Below are 17,562 nucleotides of genomic sequence, written 5' to 3'. Positions count from 1 at the left end.
AATATGATCGCTAAAAGAGACATTGCGCAACTGTGGGGCGCTCAGGGACCACCCGGGATTCGGAAATGGAAACAAAACATGGACTGGTGCATGTTCAGGGAAAAAACTGTGTATATTTCTCGGGGTACCCCCCGAAAATGGGGGAAGATATGGACTCAGTGGAACACTTACCGTGGCGATATATGTTCCCCCCCTCTCCCTGACCCAGATGTTGCACCTTCGTCCCCGTAACCCGAGGGTTCCTCCACTTACTACTGTATATTGGATACATTTTGTTCCTTCTGCCCCCCCCCCATGCGAGACTCTTTCTTGATAGAACATACGCTCATTGGTTGACCTTCCCGCTCTCACACCATGTAATGCAACGTTGTTTATATTGCTGTCTTTTCTTTCTCTTTTTCCTTGCAAATTGTTTGTGTTTGTATTTATAAAATTAATAAAAAGTTTCAAAAAAAAAATATCCTATCACATGTATGCAGACGACACGCAACTTTACATCAAGATCGTCAGCCTGGAAGACATAACTACAATGAATGATGCCCTCAAAACATCGCTGAAATGGTTAACCAACAATCATCTCAAGCTCAACGCTAACTGAATTCTTACTCATCTCACCACCAAAAAATCAATCCTTAACAAAAGAATGGTACAAAAGGATTACAGCATTAAATTGCATCCCAACTCTAGTTGACTCGGCGAAATCCCTCGGAATCACACTGGATGAGAACCTGGATATGAAAACTCACATTAACTCCATGGCAAAAAATGCCCATTTCCATTTGAACTACTTGAGAAAGATTAAATCTTTTCTAACAGAGACAGACCTGAAATTGGCGGTGCAATCACTGGTCATATCGAGGATCGAATATGGTTGTACTACTCTTGCTGGCCTACCAAAAATTTCAACTGCACCTTTAAAAGCATGCCTCAATGCTGCGGCAAGACTTATTACAGGATCGAGGAAATTCTACCACATCAAACCTCACCGGAAGGCCTTAAACTGGTTACCGTACGAGGCCAGAATACAAATGAAAATGGCATGTATCACCCACAAAGCGATCCACCATAACACACCTAAATATCTCGCCCACAAAATAGAAATCACAGGAAGAAACAGACTTGTCAGGAGTGTGAATTATCTGCTCCTGAAACCACCCATCTTTAAGAAGAAAAAAACATATGAAAGGACTTTCTCAGGCGTAGCTCCCAAGATTTGGAACTCCCTTCCTGCAAACATTAGAAAAATTAGAAACACAACAACATTCAAGAAAGAAATTAAGAACTTTTTTATGAGCAAATTCCTCCCATAACCTTGTTTTGCACTACTGAATACTTGTCATGATCGTTAGACATTCATCTCAAGCTCATCTTAAAGCTCAACGCTATATGTAAAATCTATTTGTAACCTATACCTTTTGTTACCCTTTGATGTTAAGCGCTCTGATACCCATGGGTCATGTCCGCGCTATAGAAAACTGTTAATAAATAAAGGTCTCCTCCTATGCAGCGCATGAGCGCTGCGTAGGCGAGACCTAAAAAGGGCTTTCAACTTGTCACCTGATGTTACAAAAGTCGAGCTTTCACATTTGAGAGAATGGGCTTCCCAGGACGGGCACACCATTTCTCCATCTAACTTGGTGTGGGAAGCTTTAATGGGCACTAAGGTTTAAGAGCCAAATGCGAATTGTCTTCGCTCTTGTTTTTGCTCATGTCCTTATCAACAGCTTCTAGCTCGCAGTAACCATCAGTATAAAACATTAAAAATAATAGGTAAAACATAGTACAAAACAGGGCCTAAATGTTTGCAGAAACTGCTGCCAATTTCTTAACACAGAATTGCTAAGACAACTGATGGCGGCGCATGCGCTATTTGTGTTGGGAGTTTTGACACCAGATAATATCCCCAATATCTCAATCACCCCATGGATACCAATGCATGCCTTTTTTTAGTGTTCTTTCAACCTTTCAGTGCAGACCCCTCAAACATACCGATTCATAGACAATCTCTTATTGTCACATCCTGAAGGTTTTAATAGGCCAAAGTCTCAAATACAGCGTCACCTTCACTCTGAACCTTTGTGGCTCTTCCCCGCATGGAAGCATCTTATTACTTACCAAACTAAACAGATAATTATGTTGTAGGAATATCTCCCTTCTATCACCTTATTTCTGATTTCATATGATAGTCTGTATACTAGCCGTGTACAGACGAAAGATGCATGCCCTGAAAATACAAAGGAGAAACACAGAAGTCCTATATCATAACAGGCCACAGCATGATGCCGAGGGCAGTGCAGTCCACGTTTGTCAAAAGCCACTACAAGAGTCAAAGGAGGGCGTGTTATATAAAGGCATTACTGTTATGTTATGTATATTTGTATGGTGCATAACTCACCCGGGAGGGAATCCTGGCACTGAAGCAGGAGATGTGTGACCCGAACCAGGGTTGGGGCCAGGTGAAGAGCCAGGACTTCAATTTCTTGCAGAATCCACGATCTGAGTAGGAGGCCTCGAAAGGCAGGGACAGGTTTTTCCAGTCTTTAGGAGCGAGGTAGGAGAATGTACCACTGCTTCCCTGATAGTACAAGTGCTGGTAGAAGGGAAGAAGGGAGTGCACGGTTTAATAAAAGCTATTGCTGACCTTCACTTGGATGTACGTTGTTACGACGCGTGGTATTACCACGCGTACCGTTACAACACGTATTTTACAACGCAAGTCGTTAGCACGACTTGCGCTGTAGGGGTGCGGACTTAGTAATAGTTTAATTTACTATTCCAACACCAGCCTACGTACAGTAGGGAAGGTGTTGGAATAGTAAATCTACTATTCCTTGTCCTTTAGCGCCCTCCAGCGCAAGTAGAAGTTACGACTTGCGTTCTAAAATACGCGTTGTAAAGGTACTGTGGGGTAATCTCTACGTCATAAAGGATGTTCCCCCCTTCACTTGCTAATAGACAGGTAGAAGGGGGGTCATTGTTAAATAAAATACATTGCTGACCTTCACTTGCTAGTACAAGGGTGGAAGGGGGATCATTGTTAAATATAATGCATTGCTGACCTTCATTTGCTAATAGAAGGGCAGAAGGGGTGGGGCATTGTTAAATAAAATGCATTGCTGACTTTAACTCGCTAATAGAAGGGCCGAAGGGTCGGGGCATTGTTGAACAAAATGTATTGCTGACCTTCACTTGCTAATAGAAGGGCAAAAGTAGGATCATTGTTAAATAAAATGTGTTGCTGATCTTGACCCGCTAATAGAAGGCAAAAGTGGGATCATTGTTAAATAAAATGTGTTGCTGATCTTGACCCGCTAATAGAAGGCAAAAGTGGGATCATTGTTAAATAAAATACGTTGCTGACCTTCACTTGCTAGTAAAAGTGCGGAAGGGGTGTTATCTTTTAACCCGATCGCTGCTTCTGTCGGCCAACAGCCGTCGCGAGCACTACCTCCGTAGTGCTGCGCACGTCCGTTGGCCGACGCGGCCCAGCCCACTTAATAGAACGCTCCGCACCGGCGTGGAATGTTTGAAGCAGCAAAAGGTATAAGGGGAGGGTAATGTTTAATACAAGACATCGCCGGCCATCACTTGCTACGTCAAGGATGGAAGGTGAGGGCACATCGCTAGCCCTCAATTACAAGCACAGGGGCAGAACGGGATAGCATTGTATAATTAAAGACACTGCTGGCCCTCACTTGCTAGAACAAGGGCAGAAGGACAGGCCATTTTTTTATTAAAAAACACCTCTGGCCCTCAGTTGCTAGTCCAAAGACGGAAGGAGAAGGCATCATTTAATAAAAGGGTTTGCTGGCCACCACTTGATAGTAGAGCGGCATTAGGGGAGGATTTTGTTCAACAAAGGACATCACTGACCATAACATGCTTGTACAAATGTAGAATAGGAGGTGATTGTTTAATAAAGCACATTGCTGATTGATTAATTAAAGCTGCTACTGACCATCACTAACTTTTACAAGGGTGACCGGGAGGGTATTATTATTTCATAGTAGACTTTGCTGACCATCACATTTGCCCTTTTGTATATCATTCTACAGAGGGAGTCTTGACGCTCCGAGCGAAGCCCCCCACCGAAGAGGAGTTCATAGACTGCTTCCAGAAGACCAAGCTGGCTCTCAACCTCTTGGTAAGAAAGAAACTCAACTCAGTGTATTGATTCAATGGTAGTCACTTGATGCAAAGCAGCCATGGAAAAGCTGCAGCACTGCCTGGAATTAACTGTTAGTGCTCGGCCAAGCGTGTTGGTAGAGTGTTGATTTCTCAATAAATTACAATCTTATTGACTGTATAGTTAAATGTGGTTACTTTTGAGTATTTTGGAAACGAATTGAGTTTTGAATATAGTTTGGCGTTGATGGGGGATAAGGTGTTGGCTGTGGAGATGGGAAGAATGGATGGAAAACAGCCAGTGGACGTCCAGAGACATTGGGATGCAGGGATGGAAGGAGAGGTATTCTGTAGTTCCAAGTGACAAGTTACACTGAGGAAGAGACGAGAAAGGATTGGGTACAGAGCTGAACCGGAGGAGAGGTGCACAGGGATGAAATGTTCTCTCATGGCTGTGATGTGCTGCGCCAACTTGTAAAGCAACAACAATTAAAGATTTTCAGGTGCCATTCTTGAGTGGTGAAGCAGCACTAAGGGGAAACAGGTTTCATAGAGGTCGAAGACTTTTACACACTCTGGTTTTCAGGTGCTATATGGTGGAGGCATATAATATCCTAGCATCTAGAAACAATCTAATTCAAGTTGTTCTGGTCAGTGAAGGGAGCGTGCATAAGAGATTATATTTGTAGTATCTGTCCTCTAAATGGAGTTAGGTCAGGATTGGCAGTGACTATTCCCAGGCATACTTTGTGCTCTATGATGCCTCTGTCCTGGGTCTCTTGCTTGGGCACTTGCACCACAGCACATTGAGAAACATGGAAATGTATCTTCACTCACTGTAGGTTCCGTTTGCCCTGCTCTGCCTTGATCCACCCTCTGTTTTGGAGAAGTTGCAAAAACCCACACCACTTGTAACTTCAGGCTCAGGGGGAAGTGGAGTATGTGGTTAGCTGTTATTACAGCAGTGCGAGCACAGACATTGAGTTCAGGTGTTGACACAACTGCAGTGCCTGGACATCCTTCTCTTTCCAGTAAAGGGAACAACGATTGTGAAAATGATGGGTCACCGCAGCTTAACTGGGGTACGACAATCCCCTGAAAAGAGCAGAACCATCCACACAGTCAGTTAAGTTAGTGCACAAGTGAAGGCAACCCGATGTTGATCTGGAGCTGATGGGGACTACATGAGGGCTTGTGTGGGACAATTTACTAATTGTAATAATTCTCTTGATCTTTGGAGGCGATTTAATTAGAGGCAAGAGGGGTTCCCCTAAGAAGGCTCTAGCACAGGCGAGAGTCCACGTAACTCGTAGTAAATTAATTCCAAAGAGAGAGATGGCTCTGTACCCATAACTCCGTTGAGTCCCTGGCAGGACTCAGGGTTCTTGGAAGTAGAACAGTGAAAGAGGTCCAGCATGCTGATGTTGGAGGACAGAACATGTATGAGGTTAAAACATCCAGGTAAGTGTATTCACTGCGGGATAAAGATTAGAATGCATTTTAGAGTTTCGAACTTCTGTTGCGATTCCAAAAGATTCCAAACTCCAGCCATGGACACTCAGTTCCACGTTGGTAGGGAGACCCAGGAGGCAGGTAAGCACAGGAAAAGGTACTGTATTCAAGAACAAGTTACAGATTAAGGGACCCCACCAGGAGAGAGGATGTAAACTGCTGAGCCTCCAGCTATAGGCAGAAACTCCAGCTGACAGGGAGAGCACACTCAGACTAATGCCATGACACAATCCACATGACTCACAACTTTCTACACCAAGCAAGAACAGAAGTCGCACCAGTTACAACAGGAGTTAGGATACCACACATCTTCCCCCTCCCAAAGAACAGCAACACTATAAAGTACTTGAACATATGAGGACACAAGACACCGAACTCATAATAGCCAAAGTAAAAGTACACAACCTATTTGACTTATAATACACAAATGGCACTGAAACAATAAAAACAAAATAGATCCTTCTGAAACAAGCACACACTGTACAAGAAATAGGCTAAAAACTAGACACCACCCACCATACACAACTTCACAGAGGGCAAATGGCAGCACACACAAGCTCATACACGACCTCACACATGGAACTGAACTGCACACAGGGCACACAACAATAATAACCTAAAAACAATATTATGCATTGGCATCACACCCAGTGGAGTATGTACTCTCCAGCAGACTACACATAGGAGTACAACCCAGTGGAGTATGAATATTCTGTGCAAAGAGGACATGGGTCTTCAACCCTGTGAAGTATACACCGCCACAGAATCAGCACATGGGAATAATGTGGAGTTCATATCCTCCATGCACACAGCACATGGGCACTCAATCAAGTTGAGTACACAGCCTCCACACAAACAACACTGGACACACAACCCAGTAGAGTACACAGCCTCCATACTAACAGAACACAGGCCTTTAACTAAAAGGAGTACCCACCCTCCACGTAAACAGCACACAGGCCTTCAACCCTTTAGACAGTAGCGGCCCGTGGTGGGAGTGCTGCCGGGCACTGACGTTGGTAGGGGAGGGAAAGGGTGGGGGGTAGTAAACTACGGATTACAGCCAATTACAGGTAAGTAAACATATAAATAAATAGAACGAATTTTGTTGCACACGCTGCATCGCATTTGCCGCTGCAGCGCGTGCAACAAAATTCATTACAGCTACTTTTCACCTCCGTGGGAATGGTTGTTACCAAGAGGGATATAGACAGGAAGTGTGGGTTGCCGACTCGCCAACCATTCAGGATTGGACGAGGGGGATGGACATATATAAGACGGCTGAACAAACCACATATCATAGCAGAGGGTGCGCAAATTTATTTTGACAAAATCTGGGGCCCATGGAGGAGATACTTTGCACTTGACATGGGCGACGACACACAACCACCCATTATACGGACCACGCAAGGGACGTTGACGTAACGCCCAAGTACACACTGCCCAGGCGGCCTTCAAGGCAACCCATTTACTGCTCCTTCCGGAGTACAAATGATGTTCCATGAACAGAACGATAAAACACTGATGATGAATTTAAATTTACATAAACCAAGGGGGAGGTGGGGAGATTGCCTCGATGTTGAAGATACTGTCTGTATTGATTTACGATTTATTCCTGCATCTGTACCATGTGACAACTGGCCTGCGCTAATTGTTCAATTAAAAAGTAAAATACATAAAAAAAAAAAATCCAGAATGGAGTTTGTCTTGCAAGTCATTAAACAGAGCAGATCAGTCCTACTTCCCTTTTGATAGCCAGGATAGTGCATCTTTCATTCGGTCGGAATGGAGTCTCCAAGTACGACTGACTACATGATAGTTTGAAAAAGACTGCTTTGATGAAACAGGTGCACACGTAAAATCCAAAGCCATGGCTATATGCCATACTTATTAAACCTCAACCGGGCATCACTATACACTTAATAACTATCTAAATTTTCCTCCATCTGCCCTAAACAACCCTCCACAAACCAAATCAACCAAAATCCAATCACAACTCTCATCGCTCAACTTCGCCACCTCCATCCCTGGAACATACACTATTGTTGCCATCTCGTTCAAGTCATAAACTACCCTCCCCTCACAACCTCAACTGTGCCTCAACATGACCAATATTTCTTTCAAAAACTTTTAAACTTGTGGACCAACCACCACCAGAAAAAAAACTGGTTTGTTCTGTCCCCGCACAGTAGCCATTCACATCCCCACCAGCAGATGCAACATTTCTACACCGTATATCGATAGATGAACTCCATCAACTCTAAAGAATTCAACTGTCTCATACTTTATATCGGTATGTTCAAGAAAAATAAGCCCTTCCACTGTGCAAAATTTTCAAATCTCTCTGTTTCCCGTCCTTTGTGTCCTGTTGCGTAGCCTCCAGCCAGATCCTCCTTGGCATGAACTCTGTAAATACAACAGTGGTGCCAGATCATGATGCCTTGATCTCCAACAATCCTGCTTGACAGTCTTTACCAGTGCCGGTCCCTTCAACTACACTAAGCCATTTTCTACTAAGTGCAAATGTCCTTGCAAGAGCTGCCCCATAACAATTAATTTAATTTGGGCAACAACTCGTGCTATTGCATGCCCCTTTGCCAAACCATTCCAACTGCACCACCATATCAGGCAGCCCCAGCTGTTTTCCTCCTCTCCTGGATTCAGCATGCCTCATTACCCACACTATGAAAGAGTACCCACAGGTCCGAAGCTTAATATGGCCTCTTTCTGGGCCCGCAATGCAACCTGGGAGAAAAAGCTCCTGTTAATGTAATCATGCAAAACCCATCCCAGAAGTTAAAGGATGTGGTTTTAACACCTTAAAGGTGTGATTGTGCAGGAAAGATTTTTACCAAGATAAAACAGTATTTTGTAATCCCATTCCTTCTAGTATTTGTATGAGCATAGCGTGATTCACAGTATAAGATCCAGCACTGAGACCTAGCAAAATGCTGACACACCTACCCATATCCTGCACCTTGCAAGCACAATGCAACCCACAATGCACAGGGGAAAACCTTCACATCCAGATACACTCATAATGTCCCCCAAGTGCCCCTACCAGACTGATCTGTCTTAGATTTTGGAATCCACACCTGAGCCGCCCCAGCAATTGTCCTGACATCTCAACACAAAATCCCTATCTACACCTTGAACCCAACCACGTCTTCTGTAACCTAAAATACCCCAAAAAAACACAACTAGACTTTAATCACCGAAAACTGTAGTGTCTCCCTCTCATCTTTACATACATGCGGTAATATGTCAATAACTTATTTCAATATACGCTGTGTGATGGGGTGCCACCCTCTCCCCAGTGCCCATCTCTGTCGACCATCCCTCGGAAAAATGATTCCCAATCTCCCCGCCGATGGCTTATAATCCCATAGCAATTTATTGAAAAATGCCACACCTTTCAATTTACCGCTATAGTAATGCCTGACAAGCCCGTTCAATCAATTCAATAATAAAATGTACCACTTCATCCCGATTGGCCGTATCTCCATCAGCACCGACGCGTCACATCGCCTCTGACTGCACCATCTTGTCCCACACCTACCCATATGGCTTCCGAGTCAATTCCGACAATGAGCTGAGAATAAACAGCATCACGCGCTCTCACCTACCACCCACAAATGAACTTGAACCGCAGTCTTCATCTCGTCTGCCCCAGGTCCAAGCCCACGCATCCTTGTCCACTGGAATTGAGGAGGAGCGGTGGCAATTTTATTATGCACTCCAGGGATGTGTCGCGTAAACAATCTAGAACAAAAACCCATAACAATTGTCACACCTTTAATTTCCGTGCCAATTGGTTATTGGCAATGTTCACCACCAACATTTTAACCATGTTGAACAAAACTGGTTTGTTAGCAAAGTGTCGAACTACAAACATAATGCCACCAATAAAGGAAAGAACTCGAGGAAAAATAATCCGCCCTCTCAGCTTCCATGTCCCTGGCCACTCTTATGCACACCACCGACCCTGCCAGAAAAGATTGAAACTGTAGCCCCCTGTGGCATCAAAAAAATCTCAATATACCACTCCATCTGCTCAACATGTTATCAATGCACAAACCAAAATTAAGCATATGCACCACCTAGGGAAATGAGGATTCCAATACCACTTCCAGGGATTCGGAAATGTTTTATAAGAACTTTACCCAAGAAAATGTTTGTCCTATTTCAGGGACTAATAAAACCGTCTGTATTTTTCTTTTGCAGGCTAGATTAAGAAAACACATCCTGAACCCAAGTAGTGCAGAATTGGTGCACTTCCTGTTTGGGCCACTTGAACTGGTAAATACTTCATAATTCCTTTGAATTTGCCACATCATAATGCCACTTACCTTGATTCCAATGACTTAATATTCAATATAATCCTTTTTTCATAGGTGTAAATATGCTCTTTGTAAGATAACATTGTGTGCAATGGAGCAGAAAGGTGTAGATGTAAAGACAGACATACCTTGCGTACTCGCCCCCTCAATTCTACCTTAGAAGATATAGACAGACAAGCTAAGAGGGAGGCATGTAAGCATGGCACTGAATAGATGCAAGTATGGCAGCTAGACAGAAGTGAGGGACAACTTGCCATGGAAGCAATCAATGTATTAACTTTTGAAGATATTAAAGTGATTTAAAATAATCAGAACACATGCTGTGAATTAAGCATCTGCAAATGAGGGTGGGAGAAGCCTGGATCCTGCAATTGGTGTTCCTTTTTAAAATGTGGAACGTGCACTCCTGGGAGAGGGAGTGTAAATGCTGGGTGTAACTCAATGGAACATGGGCCAGTCACTCTGCCTTTGTGTTCTACCCTTAGATCGTGCAGAGCACTGGAGGGCCAGAAGTGGCTCGGTCTGTGCGGTGCCCTCTTCTCTCCAAAGAAGCCACTGACTTCCTGAAGGGACATCTGACGCCGAAAGAGATGACCCTTTGGGAGTCCTTGGGAGAGTCTTGGACACGATCCAGGTAGGAGTAAAAGGAAGACACTTTTCTAAGATCCCTTATTGGGGTTTCATGATGCTGGAGAAAAGTGTGCTGTACTTGTTGAAAGGAATGCCAATTAGCCTTTTTTCTAATATGTTTGCTTTATATTAGGCTTTCAAAATGAGTTTGTTATTACAGTTCATCTCTGATCTGATTGTTTGGAATATTTATTTTGAGGAGCTCATTTAGGAGAAAGAGAGTCATCATTTCTCGCATTCTGCACAATTTGGGGTACTTGATTTACTTTCTAGGCTGACGTGGGTTGGTTTTGTCTATTGATTGTGTCCATTACCAGGTGATCTGATTTACATTATACGATCAAGAAGATTGCTAAGCAATCAAATGTCAATCGTGAATCCTTTGTCACTTGAGTGTCTAAGCCCCTCATAGTGAGGAGATCTCTAGGAAATTCCCATTCTTGGTAAACCTTCTTGTTGCTCTGCAGCCCTGAAGCCAAGCTTGTCAATGTATAATGAGATACTGTAACCAATACCGTTTATCATGCGACGCTTTTGAGTGTCGGGAGTTTAACCACTCTGGGTTTTTAGTAAGATGCTTCAGGCCATACACCTCAATGATGAGAGTGCATGCTTGGTTGAGTAGATTCTATGTGATGCATTGATGTTAAAGCACCAGGATTTCAGATGTTTCACATAATGCCAAACATGGCTACTTATGAGCAACCCTCCCTGTTTTCCTGTGTAAACACCTACAGTAAATTTGCATCACTAGCACCTTGTTAGGGTGTGGAACCTGTATTAGACTGCATCAACAAAACCTTTCAAAGCAATGAATGTAAGACAGACAAAGGATTTGAGGTTTAAGTTAAACAGCATGGGCAATGTTTCACAATGGAGTCTGCCCCAACCCACACACTCCACTTGGCGACTACCCAGAAATTGTCTGGATGACCCAGTTTTTAAGAAAACTCAGGAGCAACACATAAGGAACTATTTCAGGGAAATCACCGGCATGGCTGCCACTCTTGCAGGGGAATGGAGTACATTTAAAGTCCTCATACGTGGTACATGCATCCAACACATCACAGGGGTCGGTCAGGTCCTTGAGCTCCACATACAAACTACAGAGCAAACACTGGCCTCACTCACACGAGAAGCAGACTTAGGCAAGGCCATGCCGGCCCAAATAGCTGACGCCAAAACCGCATATGCAGAGGCACTAGCGAACCTCCGTCGATATAATTTTAAAGCGTATGCAGCTCGGGTACACAAAGAGGGTGACAGAGTGGGCGCACTACTGGCGTGGATAGTAAAACAAGACTCAACCCTCCTGCCAATTACGACCATCTGCATTGACCCAGCCACTCTTCTCCACTTGCAGGTCTCCATTCTGGAAGCCTTCCAGAGGAACTACACACAATTGTATGCAAGCCGCATTACAGAGAACGCGGAGAACCTCGCCCAATTCCTGAGATGGCACCGCCTGCCCCGTATAGCACGGGGGACCGACGGGACCTTGACAAGCCCATCGCCGCGACGGCGGTGCAAGCGTTGGCCACCTGTAAGGCCCCTGGACTGGACAGCCTCTCACTGGAGTTCTTCCGCGCCTTTGCACCCTAACTGGTACCTCAACTGATGTCACAATTCCAGGCAGCCTTAGACGACAATCCATAGTGTCCCTCTGCAAACCAGATAGAGATCCCCACCAACTGAGTTCTCATCGGCCTATAGCCCTGTTGCCCGCAGACTATAAAGTCTATGGGAACATTCTGGCGGACAGGTATGCCACGGTCCTCCCAAATTGATCCAGTCAGATCAAAACGGGTTTGTACCATGCAGAAACTCCTCCTACAACATTCGGCGACTGTTCCATGTCCAGGATGAGATACAGGATTGCTTTCCCCGGGCGGTGTGTTTGGTCTTGGACCTGGAAAAATCTTAAGCGGTTACTATACTATTTCTCTAACCTTCCGGTGGTCCCCCTGGGCTCCTTCTTTAGCGAACTTGACGCCCTCCTTGGGACCCTCATATGGGGATCAGGACGTAGGTGTATTGCCCTCACCTCGCCAAGCTACAGTTACCGCTTAACCAGGGGGGACTGGCTGCCCCGTCCTTTGAGGCATACTTTCTAGCAGCCCAGCTGCAGTGGGTGTCACAATGGACAGCGGGTCGGGCGCTGAGGGAATTGCACACAACAGCTGGGCAAGTCCAGACCCCATTCATCAACCGATTGCTACTACCAAGGGGGGGCACCACCTCTGACCAGGCCGCTCCAGGTAACAGTGGTGCACGCCTGTCTGACACGCATACACAGAATGAACCGTATGGCACCCATGTACTCCCCTCTCCTGCTGCTTGCGGGGTTACCCAAAGGTCGGGCACACTATACGGAGCGGATGCTCCACATATGGACAGAACACTCACTGACGGACGCAGGCACACTGTACCTCAACGGACAGCTGCAATCCTTCGCGACATTTATGGACGAATTCGACCTCCCCAGAGGACAATTCCTACTAAATAGACAGCTGCTTGCAGACTGCCGCAAGTTGTGGCACACGATCGACACTGAACCCCCCACACACCAGGTAATCCTTGTACTATTGCAGATGGGCCCAGGGTGCCACCTAGTCACTTGGATATATAGAGCCATACAGAGCCTTAAGCCACCCACTCTTGCACCCCTTTGGGAGAAATGGGAAACAGAGTTTCACAGACCACTTCACGACAAGGAATGGACTCACGTCCTAAAATTCCCCAAAAGAGTGTCCCGCAACTATCGGTTTAAATACCTACACCTGCATATTTTACATCGGGCATACCTCACCCCTGAAAAACTACAGCAGTATTTCCCAGATAGCTCCTTCATATGTCCCAGATGCCCAGAACCCAGCGCCTCATTCCAACACATGCTTTGGGATTGTCCAACGCTCCAACCTTATTGGGACACTATTCACACCACCCTCCGGACAGTAACAGGACTCCCAGACCTGCACACATGGGAGGCTAGCGCTCTTGGCATTTGCAAACGTCGCAAGACTATGAAGGTGGAGATGCGCTTTTCGTCCTTGGTGCTTCTACTGGCTAAGCGGTGCATTACTATGCCCTGGAAAGCACCGGGGGTCCCCTCCAGCGGCATTGGTGGGAGCAGTCATGAAGTGGTGCGCAGCAGAAGAATTGGTACTCCATTTAGGGGAGCCCGTAAGCACTCTATCGCTATGCCATGGACCATGTTACTCCACTCCTTCATGCAGGAAACATCGACTGCGCCGGGGTCTCAGGCTACCCGTTCCCCAGTGGTACACACAGCACCTGTGGCAAAGCGGGTTGATTCTTAAAGGGGCTAGGTGCTCGATAGGTCACAGCGGACAGCTATGAGTAAGCCATAGATGCATTACCTAATGCTTGACTCTCCAGACTCCCCTCCCCCCCCCACCTGCGGTGCCTCACTAGACACCATACGATGCTGCTATACACAGTTTCTGTCATTCCTGGCAAATAACAACCCCTATCACATAGGGATAACCACGAGAGTGAACACCACATCCCAGCATAACACACAGGCCACCTTACATGAACGCTGACACTGCCTCGCCATTCGTTCCACGGTAACACCACTAAATTGGGACTACGAGGGAGACCATATGACACGATGTTATCCAACCTCATGTAAGGATGTAAAATTAATGTGATACATCTTCTTGTATTACTCTCACTGATATAGATGTGATGTATTTAATCAAAGAAAGTTCCAATAAAAATGATTGTTTAAAAAAACAAATGGGCGATTTTTCACAAATTGCGCAGAAGATGATGAGAGAGAAACATCTATCCATTACTGGGTCGAAGCTATCATAAGAAGAAAAGTCTGGTGGGGACTCCTTTTTACCCTAAGACCCAAATATTTGCAAGCTCCTGTGACATATACATATTTAAGTCTCCTAATTATAGGTTGAAACTGCTGTAGAACTGATTATAAAAGGCTATTTACAATGTATAAGCCAAAAAGGCTGCAGGGTTTAATGGTGAAAAGCCTAATGCATGTATGACAGTAATGGGATTCATTGTTTTTTGGGAATGCCGTGGAATAAGTAAATCCTTGCTGCATTTAATGATGCCATGATAACGGTGGACGTACCACTCCATGTCTCTGTTTAGGTCAGGTGTTAGCCAAGACCTTTTGATTTTACTAAAGTTATATATGATATACCCATAGGGGCTTTCCGCCAGTCTTCTTCATCAATTGGTCTGTTGTTGAATAATTCACACTTTTATTCTGCCCACAAAGCATGGGGCAATGGGTCAGCTCACTTAACATGACTGTGAGCGACAGCATTCTGCTCTTTTACAAGTGGCACATCTATACAAAATAGCTCTCATCACCACCAGGGACAGCTTTGGCAAAGAAAGCCAAAATGCTGACACCAAACACCAGACCTATTGATTTTGCCAGTGCTTGTGTTTTAATGAATTTCAGGCCAAAGTTCAAAAACATATTTGAAATAAATAAATAGCAATCAAATGATGATGCATGCAGCAAACCATATTAAAGAATGAATACAGGAAAAGCACCCAACAGAATTTCTGATTTTTCAAAAACGAATTTCCAAGTAAGAAAGAATGAAAACTGTTTCAGCTCAGACTATGCTTTCATGAGTTGACACAATAAAGTATATATTTTGCGATATTTTCTCCATACATTTTTTAGCAGACAGACTTGGGAATAAATAAACCATTTACCAAAACATTACTTTGGTTTTCTCTTGTGATGAACACTCTTGTTTTGAATTTAATGTATTAACATTCTTAACAATATAGTGAATTACTCTATGCAGAGTTGATGCATGTACAAGACATCACCTCCCGTCCCTCCCTCGCCTTCCTTCAACACAAGTCAGGCCCCGCCTCCCACCCAGACCCACCCCCAGTATAAAAACTCTGCCCGCCCCCACCTCCACCTGTACGTAAACAAGCCGAGCTAGCACTCAGTTGAACCGCACCGGGAGGGAGGGAGGGTCCTCGAAGGAAGGCGAGGGAGTAGGACTAGGAGTAATGCCATTATCGTTAAAAATGGAAGCATTTAATAAGATATAAAATTCAGATATGAACTGATTGAGTTGCCCGATAGATGAGGTCACTGATGTGGACTGAGGTACTCACTTGTAAATGAGTTGTTTGCTCTTATAATCTCATGCATGAGAAAAAACTGTACAAATAAAATGGCACAGCGTTCAATTCTTCATCACACTCAGCAGGAAGTATGAGCCGTGTCCTTATTTGAACCCATTACAGCTCTGGGCGAGCTGGAGAGGGAGTGTCTGACTCTTTTGGAAACTGAGAAAGGCTAAATTCGGCGGTTTGGGCTAATATGCTGGTCATCACAATGTTTGATCTGCTCTATACAGTAGCGGCTGGTGTCAGGGCTGAGTGGTGAGGCAGGGTGAAGGGGTGACGAACGATGACAAAAAAACTTCCGCTCCTTACCAGCACATGCTGGCAGCATGAGAGCAGCGTCTGGATTAGCCTCAGCACCCTCCATTTGCGATCCCAGAGAGACTGGGATCCTGTGCCTGCTGTCTCCAACTCAGCAATGCAGCTCGAGTTGGAGACATCTTCAGTGCGCATGTAGGTTTTTGCTGTCCTGAGACTGCTGGCCAAACCCACATGCGCACTGACAACAGTGCCTACCACTCTCCCATGTGACTGCACCCCCCCTCCCCGTGATGGCCCCGCACACAATACTCAATTGGAAGGGATTTTTTTTTAATAATAAATCTGGTTTATCATCATTTTATTTTTCAATATTTGCAGCTGCTGGCGATGGTCGACACTCTTCCACCATAGACGAGGAACTGCCGCTGGCGTTATATGTTTGAACACTGCTGCTTATTCTGTTTTTTTCAGTATGTTTTTCTTTCTCTTGTTGAAGGGCTGAGTGGCCGAAGGAACCCGTGGTGCCGCAGTATATCCCAAAGTTCCACAGTGGCTGGCAGCCCCCTCTCGACATCTTCATCGGTGCCCCCTGGGAAATGGACATCTCGCACCCGCCTGATTCGTTGGGGCAAGACCAGGTCAGTATTTTGCTTTGGAGATCACCATCCTACAAGGATTGCTTTGCCTGCTCTTATGTGTCCTGTTTTTGTAATCCTGAGTACAAGAACTGCTCAAAATAACTCCCTGCCTCACTCGGTCCTTCTTTCTTGAACTTTCTCCACTTCCTGCTCTACATCTTGTTTTCCAAGTCAAGCTCTTGCTCTCTTTCCTAATACCACAGACATCTTCCTTTGGGGCGTCACTGTCAGGAGCCAGTTACTAGGTGCGTAACTTAGCCAGTGGGATTCAAGTGGTGCGAGTCTGAAATTCCCCAACAAGCACCACAGCATGCCCAACAGAGAAAGATGCTACAAGAATGTTTCTGTATCATTATTACATCCGGCCGTCCCCTGAAAAAGCATCACGGAAACAGCACTCCTGAAGAAGCTGTTTCTTTTTTTCATTTATGGAGGGGAGGGAGACTTGCAGCATGTTTACATTATCACCTTCAGCATGCGTGTGAACAGCTGAACACAATATGTTAACACTAAAACTTTTTTGCTCCTAGAAGGAAAATAGTATTTTAAAAAGTAATGGCCCCACAATAATTGTTTTACATAATCTTTTTGTCTCTGTCCTCCAGTGTCTAGGTTTTTCTTTTTTTTAAACGCGAACTCAACCTGAAGGTATTGGAGCGCTTTACATGAGCACCAGTTACGTTACACAAGAACACATTCATTTTTTGGTAGGCACGGGGAGATTAAGTGATTTGAAAAACAACAGTTGATGGACAGAATGCAGAACAATGTCATGCATTCACCCCAGTACAGAGATCTGGGCCTAAATCCATCGTTTTTTTTCACTCCACACCACCCCAGTTCAGACATGGCCATATGCAAATCAACCTTGACCCTGTGCCTCATGGGAACAGTCCAGCCCG

At 44.9% G+C, this 17,562-nt stretch overlaps 1 protein-coding gene across 1 annotated transcript in view; it reads left to right on the top strand.

The window, feature by feature from the left end:
• EPS8L2 (EPS8 signaling adaptor L2) overlaps positions 1-17,562 on the top strand; it is a 411,521-nt gene that overhangs the window by 358,438 nt on the left and 35,521 nt on the right. The window contains exons 11-14 of the mRNA XM_078682812.1: positions 4,056-4,144; positions 9,862-9,936; positions 10,463-10,611; positions 16,519-16,660. Coding sequence (XP_078538938.1) covers positions 4,056-4,144; positions 9,862-9,936; positions 10,463-10,611; positions 16,519-16,660 — 455 coding nt within the window. The remainder of the gene's footprint in view (positions 1-4,055; positions 4,145-9,861; positions 9,937-10,462; positions 10,612-16,518; positions 16,661-17,562) is intronic.

This window comes from Lissotriton helveticus, chromosome 3_1, assembly GCF_964261635.1.
Source record: "Lissotriton helveticus chromosome 3_1, aLisHel1.1, whole genome shotgun sequence".
Taxonomy (NCBI): domain Eukaryota; kingdom Metazoa; phylum Chordata; class Amphibia; order Caudata; family Salamandridae; genus Lissotriton; species Lissotriton helveticus.
Note: the sequence above shows the minus strand (reverse complement) of the source record. Positions and strands in the feature narration are given on the sequence as shown.